The sequence below is a fragment of the Stegastes partitus genome, unplaced genomic scaffold, assembly GCF_000690725.1.
Source record: "Stegastes partitus isolate 25-593 unplaced genomic scaffold, Stegastes_partitus-1.0.2 Scaffold137, whole genome shotgun sequence".
Classification (NCBI taxonomy): domain Eukaryota; kingdom Metazoa; phylum Chordata; class Actinopteri; family Pomacentridae; genus Stegastes; species Stegastes partitus.
Window position 1 is genome coordinate 692,720 of NW_007577868.1, and position 17,198 is coordinate 709,917.

Genomic DNA, 17,198 nt, shown 5'->3' on the forward strand with positions numbered 1-17,198 from the left:
AACCATCAGCTTCTGCACCCAAACACACAAAACATACAGAAAACACAGCGGCTATGTATAGCAAAGAGTTTCCTTATGGTCTCTGCTCTCATTAAAGATGTGCAAGTCTGGTGTAAAATGCATCACAAACCATCGAAATCGCCCGAAAGCATCAGCGTGAAGCTCAGGCTGGAACCCATAATCTTCCTACAGTGTCAAAGGGCATCAGGCTGTGATCAGGAATTTAATACAGCACTCTTCCCTTATAGGCGTTAAGAAAATGGGATGTTATATTGAATAAAGCCAGAAAACTCCAGAGAAGTTTAACTGCTGGAGCGAAAACATCGCAGCCATCTTCAGCAACTATCATCTGACAACAAACTAGCAGCCACATCGTCTTTGCAGAGTCATTCTGGGTGTGAGAAGACAAGAGAACAAACTGCCAGACATCCCATTATTCTCAGTCAGCAGCCTCACCAGGCAGGAATAAAGAGAGAGAGAGAGCGAGCGAGCACAGGCATCCACCCAGCACAGAGATGCAGAGACTGCAGCACTGACTCCTCATGGGCACTCCTGATGACTCAACACTAATACCACCATGCTGCACAGCAGTCGTTCATATGTCCTGCAAATGCACAGCTACATGTCCTCTATGCATCTCTGACACGGAGTCAGAACTCAGCAAAGTGAGACAAAAAAATATATAAATGTAACTTTTATCTAAGCAGCAGATTTGCTTTTATAGATTCTTGCTGCACCAGTCTGTCGTCCTCTGATCAATTCATCTGAGAGTGTTTTCATGTGTTTCCCCCCCTTTGGCAATAATCCCATCACAGATCCTCTTTGGACAGGCCGGCGAAATTTAGGTCAGCACATGTATTAAGCCCACTGTCTTAGCCGCTGACTGTGTTTGCTGTGGGTTGGTGGCAGCAAGAAATCACATCCAAAGTCGTCCTAATGATGCTGTTTTAATCTGGAGGTTGCTTATCGATGAGGCGTTGAGGATTTAAAAGGAGGAAGTAAACATTATGTGAAACGGTTTCTGACGTGTGGGAAGGCCGAGTCATTTTCTGGACATTTCTGTTGCAGTTTAGGACACAAGGGAAAGAAAATCCTGCACATATCCAAGTTGCTGCAGAAAACACACCATATAGGCTCCCTTCTTGCACATCATGCCATTTAACCTTCATCATGTTTAAGTTGCACATACAGCATTTGGATCTGCACCATACCAACACATTTGCAAAATTTATTTGATTTCTACACAACCGATGCTTTCATGTAACTACAGAACACAATCTTTAAAGAGTATTTGAGGAATAAGGGAGTTGCCCTCCTGCCCATCACTTTAATCCTTCACCAGACAGATGCCATGATGCATCCACAGCCTCCTGCGCCCTTGACGCATTCAAAATCTGACACTTTTCACCTTGAGCCTCCTCCCTGCCTCCACAGACACACTTAGTTTTTTAGCCTGAGCGAACTGCACAGCGAGAGGCTAAACCGGTCTCTTTCTTTTTCATTTTAATCCACTGACTTTTGTCGCAGCAGCCTGGAAAAGTAACTGCGCAGCCCCCCTTACATCACTTGCGCCCCAGTGACGACTGAGCGGCACCGGTAATTCGCTGCTCTGCATTGCGGTACTCCAGTGCCGGTCCATTTCAGCACCAACGCTGCTGCTGCTCGACACCGCATCCCCGGCTTTTACGCTCGCACAAGTCCAGACAGAAGAGCCACTCTCTCTCTCGCGCTCTCGTGTGGTGTCGTTCTTACCTTTGAGGGCAGAGCGAAGGGGGGGAATCTCAGAACACTCTCCTCATGGCTCACCTGGACCCGAACCGCATCGTCCCACAGAGCCCACCCGCCGGAGCGTCCCGTTTCACACGAACTTTTCCATTGGATGGAGGAGGCTGAGTGGCACGTCGGGCTGGCGGCGAGGACGCGCCTCTGATTGGTCCGTGTGAGAGGGAGGGATGGGAGGAGATGCGAGCGTGGTGCTGATGCTGCTGCTGCTGCTGCTGCTGCTGCGCATCCCACACAGGAAGGTAAAGGCATCTTGAAAAATGATTTAAACCCTCATTTCCTATAAATTACACACCCCAGCACATAAAAGCATCATAAGAATGCTTTCACACCTGTTATTTAATGAATAAAACACAAGCAAACACAAGCATCTAACTCTAGAACTCTGTGTACCCATAACCAAAGATTTATTAAAGTGAATTCAAATAGTAAAAGCTGAACAAATAGAGCTAAAAAAACCTAGAAAGAGGTCACTACAGTTCATGCCACCATGTGCTGTGCATCATAAATGACCTTCACATCCATGTATTATTGATGACAGATCCCAGACAGCACTTCAGAGATGAGAGGGAATATGATTTCAACCCCAATGGAGGGGGCAAAAATGATAGATTATAGGATGAATTTCCCATTACAATCTTTCATTTGTCTTGTTTTCCTAATTAAGAGGCCTCTTATTCTAATATTTACTGCACTCGGCAGCTGTAATAGTACACCAGCCTCTGTCATGGTGATGTTCATCTCATATTCAGCCGTCACATTTGCTTTTGGAGAGACAGAATAGTACAGACAAGCTGCTCCATGCCACGTGAATAAATAAAAAAAAAAAAAGAAAAACAGACACACCAGATGTATGTTAATCTTTCCAGGATTAACTTTTGGAGGTTTATCTCTGTAGGTTATTAGCTGGAAGAGGAAAAAAACATCATACACTAGGTGGAGCCCCACGCACACACTTGTCCCAAAGAAACACAGAGCTGGTTTGAAATCCTGAAACCAACATTTATTTCATTGTTTTTTGTTTTTTTTAAACTTCATTTAAAATACAAAATATTTTGCAATATTATATTGTAGAGTAAACAATTTTGACAGCCTTTCATGCTTCTCGTGTAGCTTCAACATTAACCAGAATGTCATATTATATCATATCATATACTGTATATCCTACTGTATGTTCACCAGTAACTAGAACATTGTTTCCAGGGTATTCACACTCCAATTCACCAGTCCACTTATGTATCCATGCCGGCCATCGTTCCGTATGCTCAAAATTAGTTTTATTTTGTTTTTTTTTTTTGAGTGCACACATTCAGACGGATGTGTCATCGTCATGCGAGGTCTAGTTTAGGACAACAAGTTCTCCAGCACGATGCATTCAGACACCAGATGTTGTCGTAAATTAGATGCACGACCGTTTGAAATGACACGGCCCGTTTGACTGCGCACCTTTTTATAAAAAATACAGAAAATGTGCATGAACTGTCAAAGACAGAAACAATACAGGTGTCACAAGAGCTCAGTCACAAGTTAAATAATCTCCTTTGATACCTGATAGGCTAAAACATTTGACCTAGCAATTTCACCTGACGAGTTAAAAAAGAAAAGAAAATTATTTCACACCAAAATGAAAGAGTGAAAACTGTAAATAGTCTCATCTCACACAACGCCGTTTGTTTTGTTTTTTTTTTTTGTGTGTGTGTGTTTGCCAGCCCCCTACCCATAATGCAGCGGGGCTGGCTGAGGTCAAGCTCTCATCTCCAACCTCTACGCTCAGTTCAAGCCGTTATTTACAAAAACACAACAGAAATATCTACATGTGGAAAAGCCGACGCGTTGCAACCTAAAAACTTGATGCAAGTTATGATAAAACCTAAAACATGGAAATGTTCTCTGAGAAAAAAAAAAAAAAGAAGTCTTGCATTTCCTGTCAGGAGCAGGAGCAGACTGACACATCGGATTTATGGAAATAGAAAGCAGTAGTTCACGTCACGCACGCTGTAACACGGTAGCATGCATGTGCTGCACACACACACACACACACACTCGCACACACACACTCATGCACCCCAACATTCACACATAAGCTTCATTCATTTACAGTAATAGAAAACTCACTGAGTGCTGCGCTCAGACGACATAGATAAGGTTAAATGCATAAACCAAAGTCACCAGTGTGTTTACCATTTGCAGTGAAACAAGCAACATTTTTCATTCACATAAACGGACACTTGTTTCCACATTCAGCATCAATTCTCCGACCCCCTTCGTCTCCTCAGAGCTACCGGTAACGGTGAGACTGTCCCCCCGTGGTGCGTCTGGTTCCCATTGGCAGTTACCTGGTGAGCAGGTTGGCAGTAGTTTAGTTCCTCCTCCAGATGAAACGAGGTGAGGAGGAGGAGAGAAATGAATCATGACCTCGGGTTTCCTACATGTATTTTTTTTAATATTCCACATATTTCCCCATGGGACGACTTCTTCTATTTTTTTATTTTTTATTTTTTTACCGTTTGTGTACCACTTGAGCTAATGGTAGCTAAATAGCATGATTGTCAACAAGGCCAGAACAATCTACAGCTGTAAATGATTCCTCACAACTCATGCCTGTGAAATCAAAATCCACTTTTCTTTTATTCTTTAAACCCCATGTAGGAACCCTGGACTCCACATACTCACAACTCAGCTCAAAAGACAGTTTTAATGTTCCCCTATGAAGAATTTCTTCTTTATCGCCTGAATCCTGTAGCTTATTTCCCATGAATGTTTAATGTAGTTTTTAATACTCGCATAACTTTAAAAGCTACAGTAAAGTTGGATGGTGTTCTCCGTGTAATGTATTCTACTTGAACCGCTCTAAGCCCTGGTCCGTCTCGTGTATGAAGAGGGATGTAACGCCATGGATCTAGGTCACTGTTCTCTACAAAGGCACTAGAAACCGTGCTGAGACCTTTCTCGATCATCAACATCTAAAATATCCAGAAACTACAGAGTGTACTTTCAGTGAACCTCTACGTGTAACAGATTTTTTTTTTTCTGCCGGCGCGTGCGGCAGAAACAGGAGAAAAATGCTATCGGAAATGCTGTTAGCTCTGACACAGCGGCCACGACTCGGGGTGGAAGCACTTGACGATGACACCGGATCAATCAGCTTCGGGAACAGAAAGCATAGGCTCGGTGGAAAGAAACAGATTGGGAAAGAAAGCGGAGGGAAAAAAAAAAAAAAAACAAGCTTGAGAAAACATGAGGCTAAAAATCAGGCCGACTGGAGTTAAGTGTGGGAGTTCTGGCTGGCTGGCTGGTTGGTGTGATAAGGAGTGACCGAACGCTGAGTTCAATGCATTTTCTTGCCAGGTTTTCCAATGACTACAAATGGACATACCTGACCTTGAAATATAGCTTTCTTCTTATTCTATTACATATGTACAAACAGTCCGTCTGTCTCGAAAAAAAAAACAAAAAAAAACAAAAGCTAGCTTCTACTTTGAGTCACACATTTCACAGCAGTGACACCGCTGCCATTTTTTCCTCTATATATCAAACGCCATTTAACACTTTCTGACTGAGAGAAGAAAAAAAAAGAAAACAAAAAGGCAGCTGCTTGTAGGCGTGCACCATATACAGTTTCAACACCTCTGCAACAACTGACACGAGGGTGGTAAGATGCTATCATGATTTACTCCATGCAGATGTTTATGATCGGGATGTGTATCCGCCTGCCTTGGGGTCGTGTCCCGTACTTTGATAAAATATATATATTTGGATATTCAGGATGTTTTGCAAAAAGGAGATCGAATGGCACTAACACACACTTGGACACACTCGTGCACAGTCTGAGTGGTAAAACCCTTCTCTGGTACATTCCTCCTGCTTTTCTATATTGCTTGCTCTCTCCTTTAACTCGTCGCATCCCTTGTTTCACACCTTCTTTCAGCTTTCATTGGGAGGAGGGAGGGGGGGGGGATGTAGTGTCAGTCTTGTTGAGTGTGTGTTCATTGGGAGGTCACAGTGTGACTTCGGGGGGCTGGCGGGGATGTGGGGATGAGGACGTGTCAGCAGTCTTGGTGACGGGTAGCCATGGCCACCAGAGCGACAGCCACCAACGGGGGTAAAAGTAGGCGTCCACAAAACGACTGTCACCTTAGCAACTGTCACCACAGAGGCGGTCTCCATGGTCACATTTGCCAGGGTGACGAGGATGCAGGCCGTAGCAACAGTTGCCGCCGGGCTGTCGGCCCTTCGTTAGACGAACGAGTTCATGGCGTTGACGGGCGACGGGGCCTCCGAGCTCTCGTTGCCTTCGTGCGTGTCTTTCTCTTTCTTGCCGCTGTACTGGCCGATGAAGGAGCCGTCCTCGTTGAACTGTCCGTCCCCGCCCTCCCCGTAGTCCACCAGGCTGTCGTCGCTCTCGTCGCGGCGCACCGTCCCGTTGGACGGCGTCCGGCTGCCCTTCAGCGGCTTGTGGTCCTCTGTGTCACTGCAGAAGAGTGGAAAGACGTTTTAAAGGAAGGTCACGGAGGAATAGTTCATGCAGGTTGCAGAACTTGGCCGCCCCCCCATCGAGGACAGGCTCGTCAAGCATTTGTCACATTAGCAGTCTTGGCTTTTCCACTGCACAAGTACATCCTGACAATGTCGTGGCAGCATGGCCTTCTGTTGTCTTTTGTATGAACGTTATTCTAGTTCAAGTGCACTTCAAAACACATACACGAGTCGTCACTTTTTCCATTTCCCTGAAGGGTTCTCATGATGCATAAAAACAGAGTCTACTTCACGGGACCATACTTGTACAGTGGAGGAGCTCAGCTACATATAGACTATCATCTATAGTGTTAGTGCTGGAGGGGTTTAAGCCTGGGTGCAATGCTACGGAGGATTTTGCAAATGCGTGCTGTTCAGTCCTTTACCTACATTAGAATGCAATTTCTGAAAGGATTCCAGTCAATATGCTTCCATGCATTAATCAAAAATGCAATTATATTTCCAACGATGAAGTCATTGTTTCCATTTATATCCTGTTTTTATGCTCCATTTTACCAAAAACACCTTTTTCTACTTTACACTACGCAAGCTCTGAATTTAGGATCATACTGATTTAACTGTTTTCAAGCTCAGTGTGTTTAAAATAGTGAAATTAAACACATTTATTAAGCAAAAATAACTAAATAAAGGAAGCTAGAGTAAGAAAAAGCCACAATAATGAAATGCTAAATCTCCATGTTAATGCAATAACTGCATTTGCGGTGTTGACTATATCACAGAAATGACTACGATGGCATAGTCGACCTGTTTGTTCTTGACTTTACTTTCACTTGAGTTAGAAACAGCTTAAAGACATTTTACAGGTTGCGTGAGTTGCATGCTGGTTTTAACCGCATCTCGTCTTACCTCTCCATTGACCTAAAACCCCCAAAACAGAAAAAAAAAACATGGAGGGACACATGAAAAGCAATTCATGAGTTTACTTTTTCATGTGTTTTTTTTTTCAGACACAGACAATGAAATCAGTTTTGCAAGACAAAGCATGCGCATGGAAACATTTAAAGCACGACATCCACATTAACAGCTAATAAAATTACAGGACTGCAGCTAAATGATTTAGAATTCTAAATTCATGAGAAGTCCTTGATTCAGGCATAATATTTCTAGAATATTATATACTTCTAAAAGAAAGATGAAAGCGATGGAAAAACTAAAACTATCAATGTGGTTTTTCCCATTTGTATAGTTAGTATACAACCATCTTGGCCAAAGATGAGATAATCCACATATTTTGCATTACAGAAAGCTGTTGTTGATTAGATGGCCGATGTGGCGGTGAGTCGGTCATTTTAAGAATCACACAGTAGTTTGGACTTTGCCTTGCCTCAGTTGTGTGTTTGGTAATGGAGTCTGGAGGTGGGAGTGTCTCTGCAACCTGGTAAAATGCTCTACATACAAACAGCCAAGTCAGGACACAATGAATGATGTAAGAAAAATCTCTGTCTTTGCCTGACGCCAAACTGTTCTGGCTCACCTGTACTCTCCAAATGTCCCATCATCCTCCTTCATGGGCTGGATCTCTGGGTCTTGGTGAGCATCTTCTTTCTCTTTGACTGTTAATCAAACAGTGATTTGTTTTAACATTTCAACCCATTCACTTCAATACAGTTGTGAACAATAGTTTACATACACCTGTTGACATCATGTATATCATAGTCTTGATTTTCCAGTGACTCCGATGAGTCTTCTGAGATTTAAAAAAAAAAAAAAAAATAATATTCTTCTTAAGCACCAGTTCCCCTGGCAGCAAAACAACCCCAGAGCATAATACTGCCACCCCCATGCTTGACAGCGGGTTGGGTGTTCTTGGGGTTAAAGGCCTCTCTTTCTCTCCTCTAAACATTTCTGGTCATTTTGGCAAAATGGCTCAATTTTTGTTTCATCTGTCCACAGAAATTTCCTCCAGAAGGAATAGTCCATGTCCAGGTGCTGCTTCTACAGCAAGTGTTTTCTTCTTGCACAGCAGCCTCTCAGCCCATGGAGATGTGAACCACACTACGACTTGTGTTCCAGCAGCTTCTAATGCATTGCAGACCAGCTTTTGGTGATTCTTGATTGACTCTTGACCTTCCTGACCAACTGTCTCTCAGCAGCAGGTGATAGTTTGTGCTTTTTTTCCCTGATCATGGCAGTGACAACTGTACCATGCACAAACAACTGTTTGCACGGTTGATTTTGGCATTCGTAGCTGCTTTCAAAGGGGTCTGATCGACCTTCATGACTTGTTCAAGTCAGTGATTTGGATTTTTAGATCTTTGCTGAGGTCTTTAGACTTTCCCCTTGTATCGTTGTTCTGATGAGTGTATCAAAAGGGCTGCATTCTAATTGGCTTAGAGGAGTCATCAGCTGTAGTCAATTGTAATACTCCAGGAGTTAAGAGGCCATGCTACTAAGAAAATTAGATACACAACTGTCCACATCACCAAAACTGAAAATTAAAGTAGCTGTATGTATATTTATCACTCAGCAGATTTAGTTTTTCCAGACGACCTAAAATAAATGTATAAAAGAACCAGAATGCATCTTGTTTTCTGTGACAAAGATTTATGTGATTAAATTATTCAATCATAGAAAATAAAGTTATAGGAGTCACTGGAACGCTCAAGACTGCCATGATACACATGGTCTTTACAAGTGTGTGGAAACTTTGTTCATGACTGTAAGCTTTAACTCATATTGCATACAGCCAAAGTGTGCTTTACCTGGATATTTGCCTCCCTTGTTTCTCTTGATGAAGCACACTATGAGGAGCACCAGGATGAGGAGAGCGATGGCACACATGAGTCCAATAAACCAGCCCTGGGTGGCGATGTCTACCTGCCGACTGGGTACAGCTAGACATCCACGGAAAAAAGAGGGAAGGGGGAGAAATAAACAGAGAAGAGTAATCATATCTGTAATTTCATATTTCAATTGGAGTTTGCTAAAACGGTGGGACTGTTCTCTTCATGCTGAGCAACACAGATGAGCACAGGAACTGTAATGGAATTTTAAAATGGGATATTATGCAAAAGTTATGTAGACACTGGAGACACAACGGCAAAAAGAAAAGACCAAAATAGTAAAATAATGGGCCCATTAGTGATGGTTATAAATGACATGCAGTAGACCGACTGATGACGGCTGATGAATCTGACAAAAAACACGAAGCAGGCAACAACAAACAAAGACCATCTATTCTGAGGCATGCCGCCTCACCTGGCACCGTAACCAACACCTCGTCTGTGCGGTGGTCTGTCGGGTCAGCTGCATCTCTAGCTACCACACGCACCCTATAGGACATCCCCGGCTTTAAACCCTTTATCATATGCGAGTGTGAACCATTTACCGCCTCCTTTTTCCAGTCCTCTTTACCTAGAATTGGTGCAGTGGATGAACAGGAGTTAGATTCAAGGGAACCGCTGAGAAAAGTCGAGAAGGATTCAGTGATAGACATTTAAGGCATGCACTGATGTTTTGAAAGACAAAGAGAGGCCTTACTGTTTTCTACAATATATTCCACATATACATTCTTATGGTGTCCAAAGTATTCCCAACTGATCACTGCACCGTCCTCTGATACAGACGTGTTAACTGTACCAAACGGAGGGCCTACAGGAGGCACTGAGCAAACAGGAAAGACAAGAAAATGTGTTTTTATTCATAATATGAACAAAAAAGAGGCACCAATTTTAAAGTTTTCAGGAATTTCTAGGGAGCCAAAGTATCACTATCCATATTAACGTCCATAACAGCATCCAGACAATTTACGAGTATGTGTAATATATCGTGTTCAGCCCATTTCATTGCATTTTGATTTAATAAAAGAATTTAACAATCCTGTCTGGAAACCAACTCATTCATTTGCCAAAATGTTTCTGCTAGAGGATATCCTGTACATCGGCCACACCGGACTCTCCAAATACAAACAATTCAACAAAACAATACCACAATAATTTCACATATCAGCTTTATAACGAAATAAAATACAGCTGACCTGATTCATTTAATCAGTTTTTTAAAAAGCTAACTCAAGCAGCCTGCCGTGCATTCTCTGTAAGCTCATTCTATGCTTCTACAGCATGAAGTTGAAATAACATTTCAGTGGGGAAAAAAATGAAGGAGTTCCCTCTAAACCCCAAGCAGTTTTTCTAAGTTTTCCAATGGAATAGCAAGAGTACTTCAAAGACTGCTGGGAAGTTTAAAACCCAAAGATTTGTTCTGTTTTTACAGTTTCTCTCTGATCAATGGTGTCATTTTGGTGAGTTTTTTTTAAAAAAATAGCGTGCCTTCGATGCTTGCTGCTGTGTTTTGGGATTCAGAGGGTTAAATCACACCTATTTGTTCCAAAAGGGAATTACAGGCCCGGCTGTGTAATCATATAATCTGTGGAGAAGTTTGTACATCTTAATCATGTCGCTTCCTGTTTCTTGAAGTAGGTCACTGTAATTTTGTGGCATCGCCTCTATAGACATGGAATCAGTTTGGTTCAGTTAAAGCTTTGATATAGAAGAACAAATATGTACACATTACTGTTGCTTAAGCAGCCAAAGTCAAGTCAATAATAACAAAAATGACCTTCTAATAACCTTTTAACCAGTTTGAAACTTCTGCCACAACATTAAAAACATTTGGTTGCTACAAAAATGTCCACCTCAGTTGATTGTGTTGAAGCAAGAATCAAGTGGGAGAAATGAAACGGAACTCAAGATTGTCTGAACTTTTAGGTTTCTATTAAAAAAGCGAAAATAAATCCATATGGATAGAGTTCATTGTTATCACGATATCTCATCCGTGTAATGAGATTTCTCTCTGTTTTGCCGTTTTCAGATTGAAACATGAGCTGAGGTGGACCATCTTTGCAGCACTCTGTTTAGCGGTAGATATTTGGGGAGGGTAGTGAGGGACATGGGGAGTGCTTGTACCCTTGTGAAACGGGGAATGCAGAGACTGAGTGATGGGGGAAGTTGGGTGAGGGGGCTCTGTGGGGCCTGAAAGAACACGGAAAAAAGTGAGACAACACATACACACCACAACAGACGACAACACAGTACTGGCACGCAGAGATAAAAACATGTTGCAACACCTCTCAATCCTGAGATTCAGAGTTAAACACCTGGTTCAGCGTTGGATCCAAACAAGTAGCTCTGAATCACAACACTGCAGCATGCACAGTTGGTTTCAAATGAATTTTTACTTCGTTTATAAGCACAATAAATCCATCAGTTTAGAGCATCAGCAGCTAAATACAATCAGTTAGCACTATAATGGAACCAATGCATTCATAAGCATCATGCAAGAGGGTTTAATGGTTTTCATTTGCAGAAGGCAAATGCAAAAAAAAAAGGGGAAAAGGCTGCAAGCGCGGCTCATTTTAATGCTGAAAATTCCTAGATTTTACACAGTGTTACCATAAATAGCAGCCTATTCTTGAAGAATAGGACACAAGCATGGTTGCTTGTAGATGCCATGGAAGTCTGTTACACTGAAATCCTGTTTAGTCACATTGGGCAAACTTAGTAACATGCAGAGGGAGGTAAGACGATTATAATGTCTATGCTAAGGTTGTTTTGGTTTCTATTATCTGAGCATGCAGATACTTCCAGTGGCAAACTTGGGTTACCTTTGCCCGTCTCTACAGTGGGCTGAGTACGAGCTTCAGAGAGAAGAGAAAGAGAAAGAGGAGGTGTGAGATCTTGCGTGAGGAATGCAATAGATCCTCCTCGAGGTTGTATTTTTATAGACATCTTGTGATCCTCTTATTAGAGGCTGTTGATTTAAGACTTTGACCTTTTCTTTTTATTGTGCCTTTAATTTGCTGCCAAACCCGTGAGTTTGTGTGCATAGGACTCACTTGTGTCCACGACCGTGGAGGCCTCTTCTGTGATGATGGGGCCAGGGCCCTTGATTGTTCTGGCGCTTAGGTAAAACTTGTAGAGCATGCTGGCGTTCAGGTTGCCCAGGGTGATGGTGGTCTCATTGGCCAAAAAGGTCATGACCTTTTCTGGTCCCAGTTCACTAGTGTAGTTGACTGCAGAGACAGAAAAAAAGCAGTCCGTGATGAAAAAAGAAAAGATAGGATGAAAGCAGAAGGCAACAGGATTGGATTTAAGAATGTGCAACATAACTTTTGAATTGCACAAACGTGGTATATTTCTAGTACAATACACAGGTAGTCCCATTGTGGGCTGGACAAACTCTATTCTCCACTTTACATGGAATTACAGCAATTTTCCACGACACCATCTACAGCTACCTGGTTGGTATTTGAGCGTGTATCCAGCGAGGCGGCCATTGTTGTTCTTCGGTGGGCCCCACTCCAGAGTGAGAAAGTCCAAACCACGGTTGACCACGTTCAGAAAAGAAGGAAGCCCTGGGACTGAAAAGAAAACCAGAATCATTGTCAGGGTCTGTTGGGTTCAAGGACCATTCATGGGGTTCAGAATCCAATATCACATAAGTGGCTGTGGAGTCGTAGTATATGGACCTGTATGATTAGGGCTTCCTACTACAACATGTTGCATTAAAGTTCCAAACACATTTTTCTCAATCTGCAACATACCTTCCCACCTTCTATCTGAAATTCCATGTGTTACATGGTGACATAAATATATCATGTAAGAAATGCCCATATGTCAGATGAAGAGTCACAGGCAGGTAAGGACCAGTATTTTGGAGGGAAAATACATGTTTGCATTAACGTTTGGTGTTTTAGACCTTTCACTTGCACAGAAAAGCAGCTATACAAGACATTAAAAGGAAAAAACCTCGAAAACATAATATTGGTGTTAAACACTCCTAGTATAGTTGCCAGGTATTATGATTTTTGGTTGTGTGTGAGAAAGATGCTTCTCCACCTCTTTGTTTAGTAATATATATATATTTTTTTTTTTTTTAAATCCAGTTTTATTGCAAGAATCACCAGTTTTCTATATGCATGATGTTCAAGACCCACATCAAAACCACAGCCATACACACCTCCCTCAGGTGTCTCAAAAGTCTTGCTGGGGCTGGGAGGCCCTTCTCCTTTGCTGTTAAGGACCTTGACGAAGAGGCTGTAGACGCTGTAAGGCTGGAGGCCTGGCAGACGTCCCTCGCTACGGTTCCCGCTGAAAGTTAAAACCTGGTCCTCCTCCTTTGTCTCCTTTTCTGTCTCTTGTAAGCCACGCTCCCGATGGTAGTACACCTTTTAGGAAACACACCAAGAGGGAATGTTTAGACTGACATGCTGCAGTTTAACCTTTTTTTTCTCTTTTCCTCGACTGATATAGACAATTCAGCTCAGAGGCATTTTTAAAAGATAGCTCAGAAAAGCTTGAAAATACCAACTTCAGGCCAATATTACAAGATTATTTCAAGCCTGGCTTAAAGGTTGCATATGCATGACCTCAAAATACAAACTGAAGGAGGAACACATCATCATCAGTTCACAAGAAGGAAGTGTCAAACAGAAAACCAGCAAATGACCGGCTCTTAGAGCATAAGACAATTTGTATTTCCATGGAATTTTTAAATTGGCGTCTGTTTTTTTTTTTTTTACTTTAAATATTATTATGTACAAGCAACATAACTGTATTCACTGGGTGACAGTGTAGCATTCTCTAGACAGGCCTTTCTTACTCACTTTTTGTTTTTTCTAATTTTAAAAATGAAAACAAATGATCTTGATGAGGCTAAAACCTTGGCTCAGACATGTTAGCTTAATTTTCATTGCTTTTGGAAGCACATATTTACTTGAAAGCATTGCAGATGCGATCCACTGTAACTTTGTACAACATGGTGCAGCAGCAATAAGAGGGAGACTTTTGGGTGAAACACTGGATTTCGGTTTGGTTTGTAGATTGCAGCGCTGTTTGGTCTGACAGCGACCAGGCTACACTGAGAGGATTGTATTTGCAAGCTGCATTGTTTGAAACTGGCATGAGTAACTGTGGTCAATCTGGCTTCAGCTTGTTATCTTGCTTTTCTGCAAACATCCTAAAAGAAATTTAGCCACATGGATGCAGCAAATCTACACTCTGCAGGAAACTCAGCAGCTGATAAATGCAACTTTTTACCCAGCCAGCAACCACATGCCAACCACAGCCTTCAGCAAAGCTTTTACAGACTGGAGCGGACACTTCCTTTATATGCCCTCACACACCCTAAACCTTTATCCAATCACGAGCAGACACATCGACGCCTCACCTCTAAGGGCGTGTTTTTCCAGCACAGAGCTGCAACAGTAAACTGAGTGTTTCTATATCTGCTCTTCATTCTTTCATTTAGTCTGCGAAATAAAGTTCTGCTATTTTTATCCCTGGTACTGAATGATGGCGTGTTGTTCGTAGTATTTACAGTTAATGTCTTATGCTTTGAACTTTTACTTCTGTGCTGGAGGTGCTGAGAGGCGGGCATTGTGTGTGTGTGTCAGCTCCCCATTGGATAATTGAGTGAACCAATCGTTTAGGGTTTTGGGTATATATAGCTGGTGCTTCTGCTCATTCTGTAAAAAAGTCTGTTGGGGTTATGTGCAGTCTTGTTGGGTTCTTGTGTTCACATTTAGTGTGTAGGTGCAAAAAGATAAAACAAGGAAGCATGCAAGGGTTTAATAAAGTCTTACAGAATGCTTTCAAGGCAAAGCAGTTTAGTTCGAGCAACCAAGAAAACTGAATATAAAAACATTTATCAATGAATACCTTGTAGGCCTGTAGTTTTCCTCGGACTGAGGGGAAAGCTACAGGCTCCCAGTGAACCTCTGCAAGTGTGCTGTTGTGAACCATCACTCGCACACTATCAGGAGCAGACAAAGGCACTGGCAAGCAAAGAGAGACACCAAAATGTTACTGAATATCAGAGAATATCAGCTCAGACGTATGACTTTGTCTGATGAATCAAAAAGTTTGCATTTATCTTCTTCTTCCTTTATAATTTTCCACATTCATGATACAAAAACCTGGTCAGATTCTCCATAAAAACCCACTCACAGTCTTCTCCAGAGTACCCCGTCACTACTTCAGGGTCAGGTCCGTTGCCGTAGTCATTCAGAGCCTGAACTTTAATCTCGTAGGGCACGTAGGTCGGGGTTCCTGACACAATAAACTGAGAAACGTTGGCCACGTTCTTTGACGACCAGTTCTCCTCCACGTCCTTCTGTCTCCACTGCACTTTGTACTCCAGACCGGGCCCATTGGATTGGAATCCTGTCAGTGGCTGCACAGACAGTCATTTGAATTATTTATCTCCCTAAAAAACAGCAGTAAAACATTTTGACGTCTTCATTTTAAATGAATGATGAGTTGTTTTAAGCGCTACTTTTATACATATACTAACGTGTGTGTCCTATAAAAGCATTGGAGCATCGGTATGTTCTATCCCCACGTTACCATTTGGTTTACAATCAGCTGACAGCGAACAAGAATCAAAGCCATCTTACTGTCCAGGTGATGACCAAGTTGCCCGGCTCCAGTCCTACTCCATGAACACCTGATGGATTTTCATCAGGAGCTGGGAAAACAAAAGCAGTACAATCAGTCGGACTATTTTAATATGATTACTGGAACAGTACATTAGTTTTCTGGAAGGCGACCATGTTTGTTACCTGCAGGGTTGGTCCTGTACTGCCGTGAGGGCTGGCTGGGATCGCTGTAGCCAACGCTATTCAGAGCCAGCACTCTGAAAGCGTAGTAGACGTACGGAGAGAGGTGCAACTGAGCCGTCGTGCTGGTACCAGAAACTTCGGTCAGGTTGATCCAAACTCCCGGCTCATGGAGCAGATCCTCATACTGGATCAAAAACTCTGGGGAAGATGAAAGAGTCACAGTTTGAGAACTTCTTCAACAGTGGACACGGGTTCAAAGAATCATGACAAAAGACATTTTTCCCTGGTCATGATAACATCACAGCTGATGCTCCCAAATACCTTCTAAGGATTCTAACTTTGCAAATTCTAAAAGTGGGAGGTCAGTTTTGATTTAATGGACAAATATAGTGTAGTTTGAATAAAACAGATGGTGACATTGAGCATTTCGTACTCTCTGTGGGACTGTTGTGTTCATCTCCTGGGGTCCAGGTGAGCTGAACGGTTCTCTCTGTTTGGTCAGTCAGTTCCAGGTCAGTCGGCTGGTCAGGTTTCTCTGCGAACACATGGAGGAGCTCAGGACCACAGAAAAACTAAAAGTCCCCCATTAAAGAAGAAATTTCAACACCGACATACTTTTCCCTAATTAAAGAAAGTGGCGAATGCAGGAAATGAAGCGTAAAGTAGTTTATCTGGATGCATACGGTGGCTTTTGAGCTGAAGTTTGGCTCTTATTGCCAGAACTTTAAGAGAATGTAACCTGTGCTTGCATTTTATAAACTTTATTCACCTTAATTTTTCAACACAAAGCACTACATGACCCTTCTGAACAAAGAAACGCCTTCTGAATGTTCATTTTATAATATATCTTTAATCAATAACACTCTGGAGGAAGTTTCCAAAAAGTGTTTTGTGAAGAAAACTTATGCTGCATTAAAAAGGTGCATCATTTTGTGCACAAAACCAAACATTTGCACACCCACACAGGTGCTTCCACTGCTGGTGGATTAGACCGCTGAAGGAGAAGTCAATCAATTGCAGTCCATCCACACCTGCACATCCTACCTGAGGAGCTCTAATCAGGCAGGTGAAGTGGGAACACCTGTGTGGGCGCACCATACTGCTGCTTTGTTCCAAACACTGGTGATCAATGGCGAAAGAAACTTTTTAAAAATTGTAGCATTAATCAAAAACTAAAATAAGAGATGGCACAAAATGTAACATAACACGATGAATCAACGTAAAAAATGAGGAAAATGGAAACGATGGATGCTACAACATGCTACACTGTGGACAGGGCTCGTTTACCGTAGACAATTGCCGGCGTAGGAGTTGCCTCTGA

At 42.3% G+C, this 17,198-nt stretch overlaps 1 protein-coding gene across 1 annotated transcript in view; it reads right to left on the reverse strand.

The window, feature by feature from the left end:
* Positions 1–5,688: 5,688 nt before the first annotated feature.
* The window catches only part of nrcama (neuronal cell adhesion molecule a), a 39,525-nt gene continuing 28,015 nt past the window's right edge, over positions 5,689–17,198 (reverse strand). Inside the window, exons 16-31 of the mRNA XM_008278911.1 lie at positions 17,165–17,194; positions 16,311–16,412; positions 15,878–16,075; positions 15,713–15,783; positions 15,264–15,489; positions 14,976–15,091; positions 13,276–13,483; positions 12,554–12,676; positions 12,152–12,328; positions 11,921–11,953; positions 11,223–11,288; positions 9,799–9,921; positions 9,517–9,672; positions 9,021–9,152; positions 7,793–7,871; positions 5,689–6,253 (exon numbers count right to left, since the gene is read on the reverse strand). Coding sequence (XP_008277133.1) covers positions 6,019–6,253; positions 7,793–7,871; positions 9,021–9,152; positions 9,517–9,672; positions 9,799–9,921; positions 11,223–11,288; positions 11,921–11,953; positions 12,152–12,328; positions 12,554–12,676; positions 13,276–13,483; positions 14,976–15,091; positions 15,264–15,489; positions 15,713–15,783; positions 15,878–16,075; positions 16,311–16,412; positions 17,165–17,194 — 2,075 coding nt within the window. The 3' untranslated portion in view covers positions 5,689–6,018. The remainder of the gene's footprint in view (positions 6,254–7,792; positions 7,872–9,020; positions 9,153–9,516; positions 9,673–9,798; positions 9,922–11,222; positions 11,289–11,920; positions 11,954–12,151; positions 12,329–12,553; positions 12,677–13,275; positions 13,484–14,975; positions 15,092–15,263; positions 15,490–15,712; positions 15,784–15,877; positions 16,076–16,310; positions 16,413–17,164; positions 17,195–17,198) is intronic.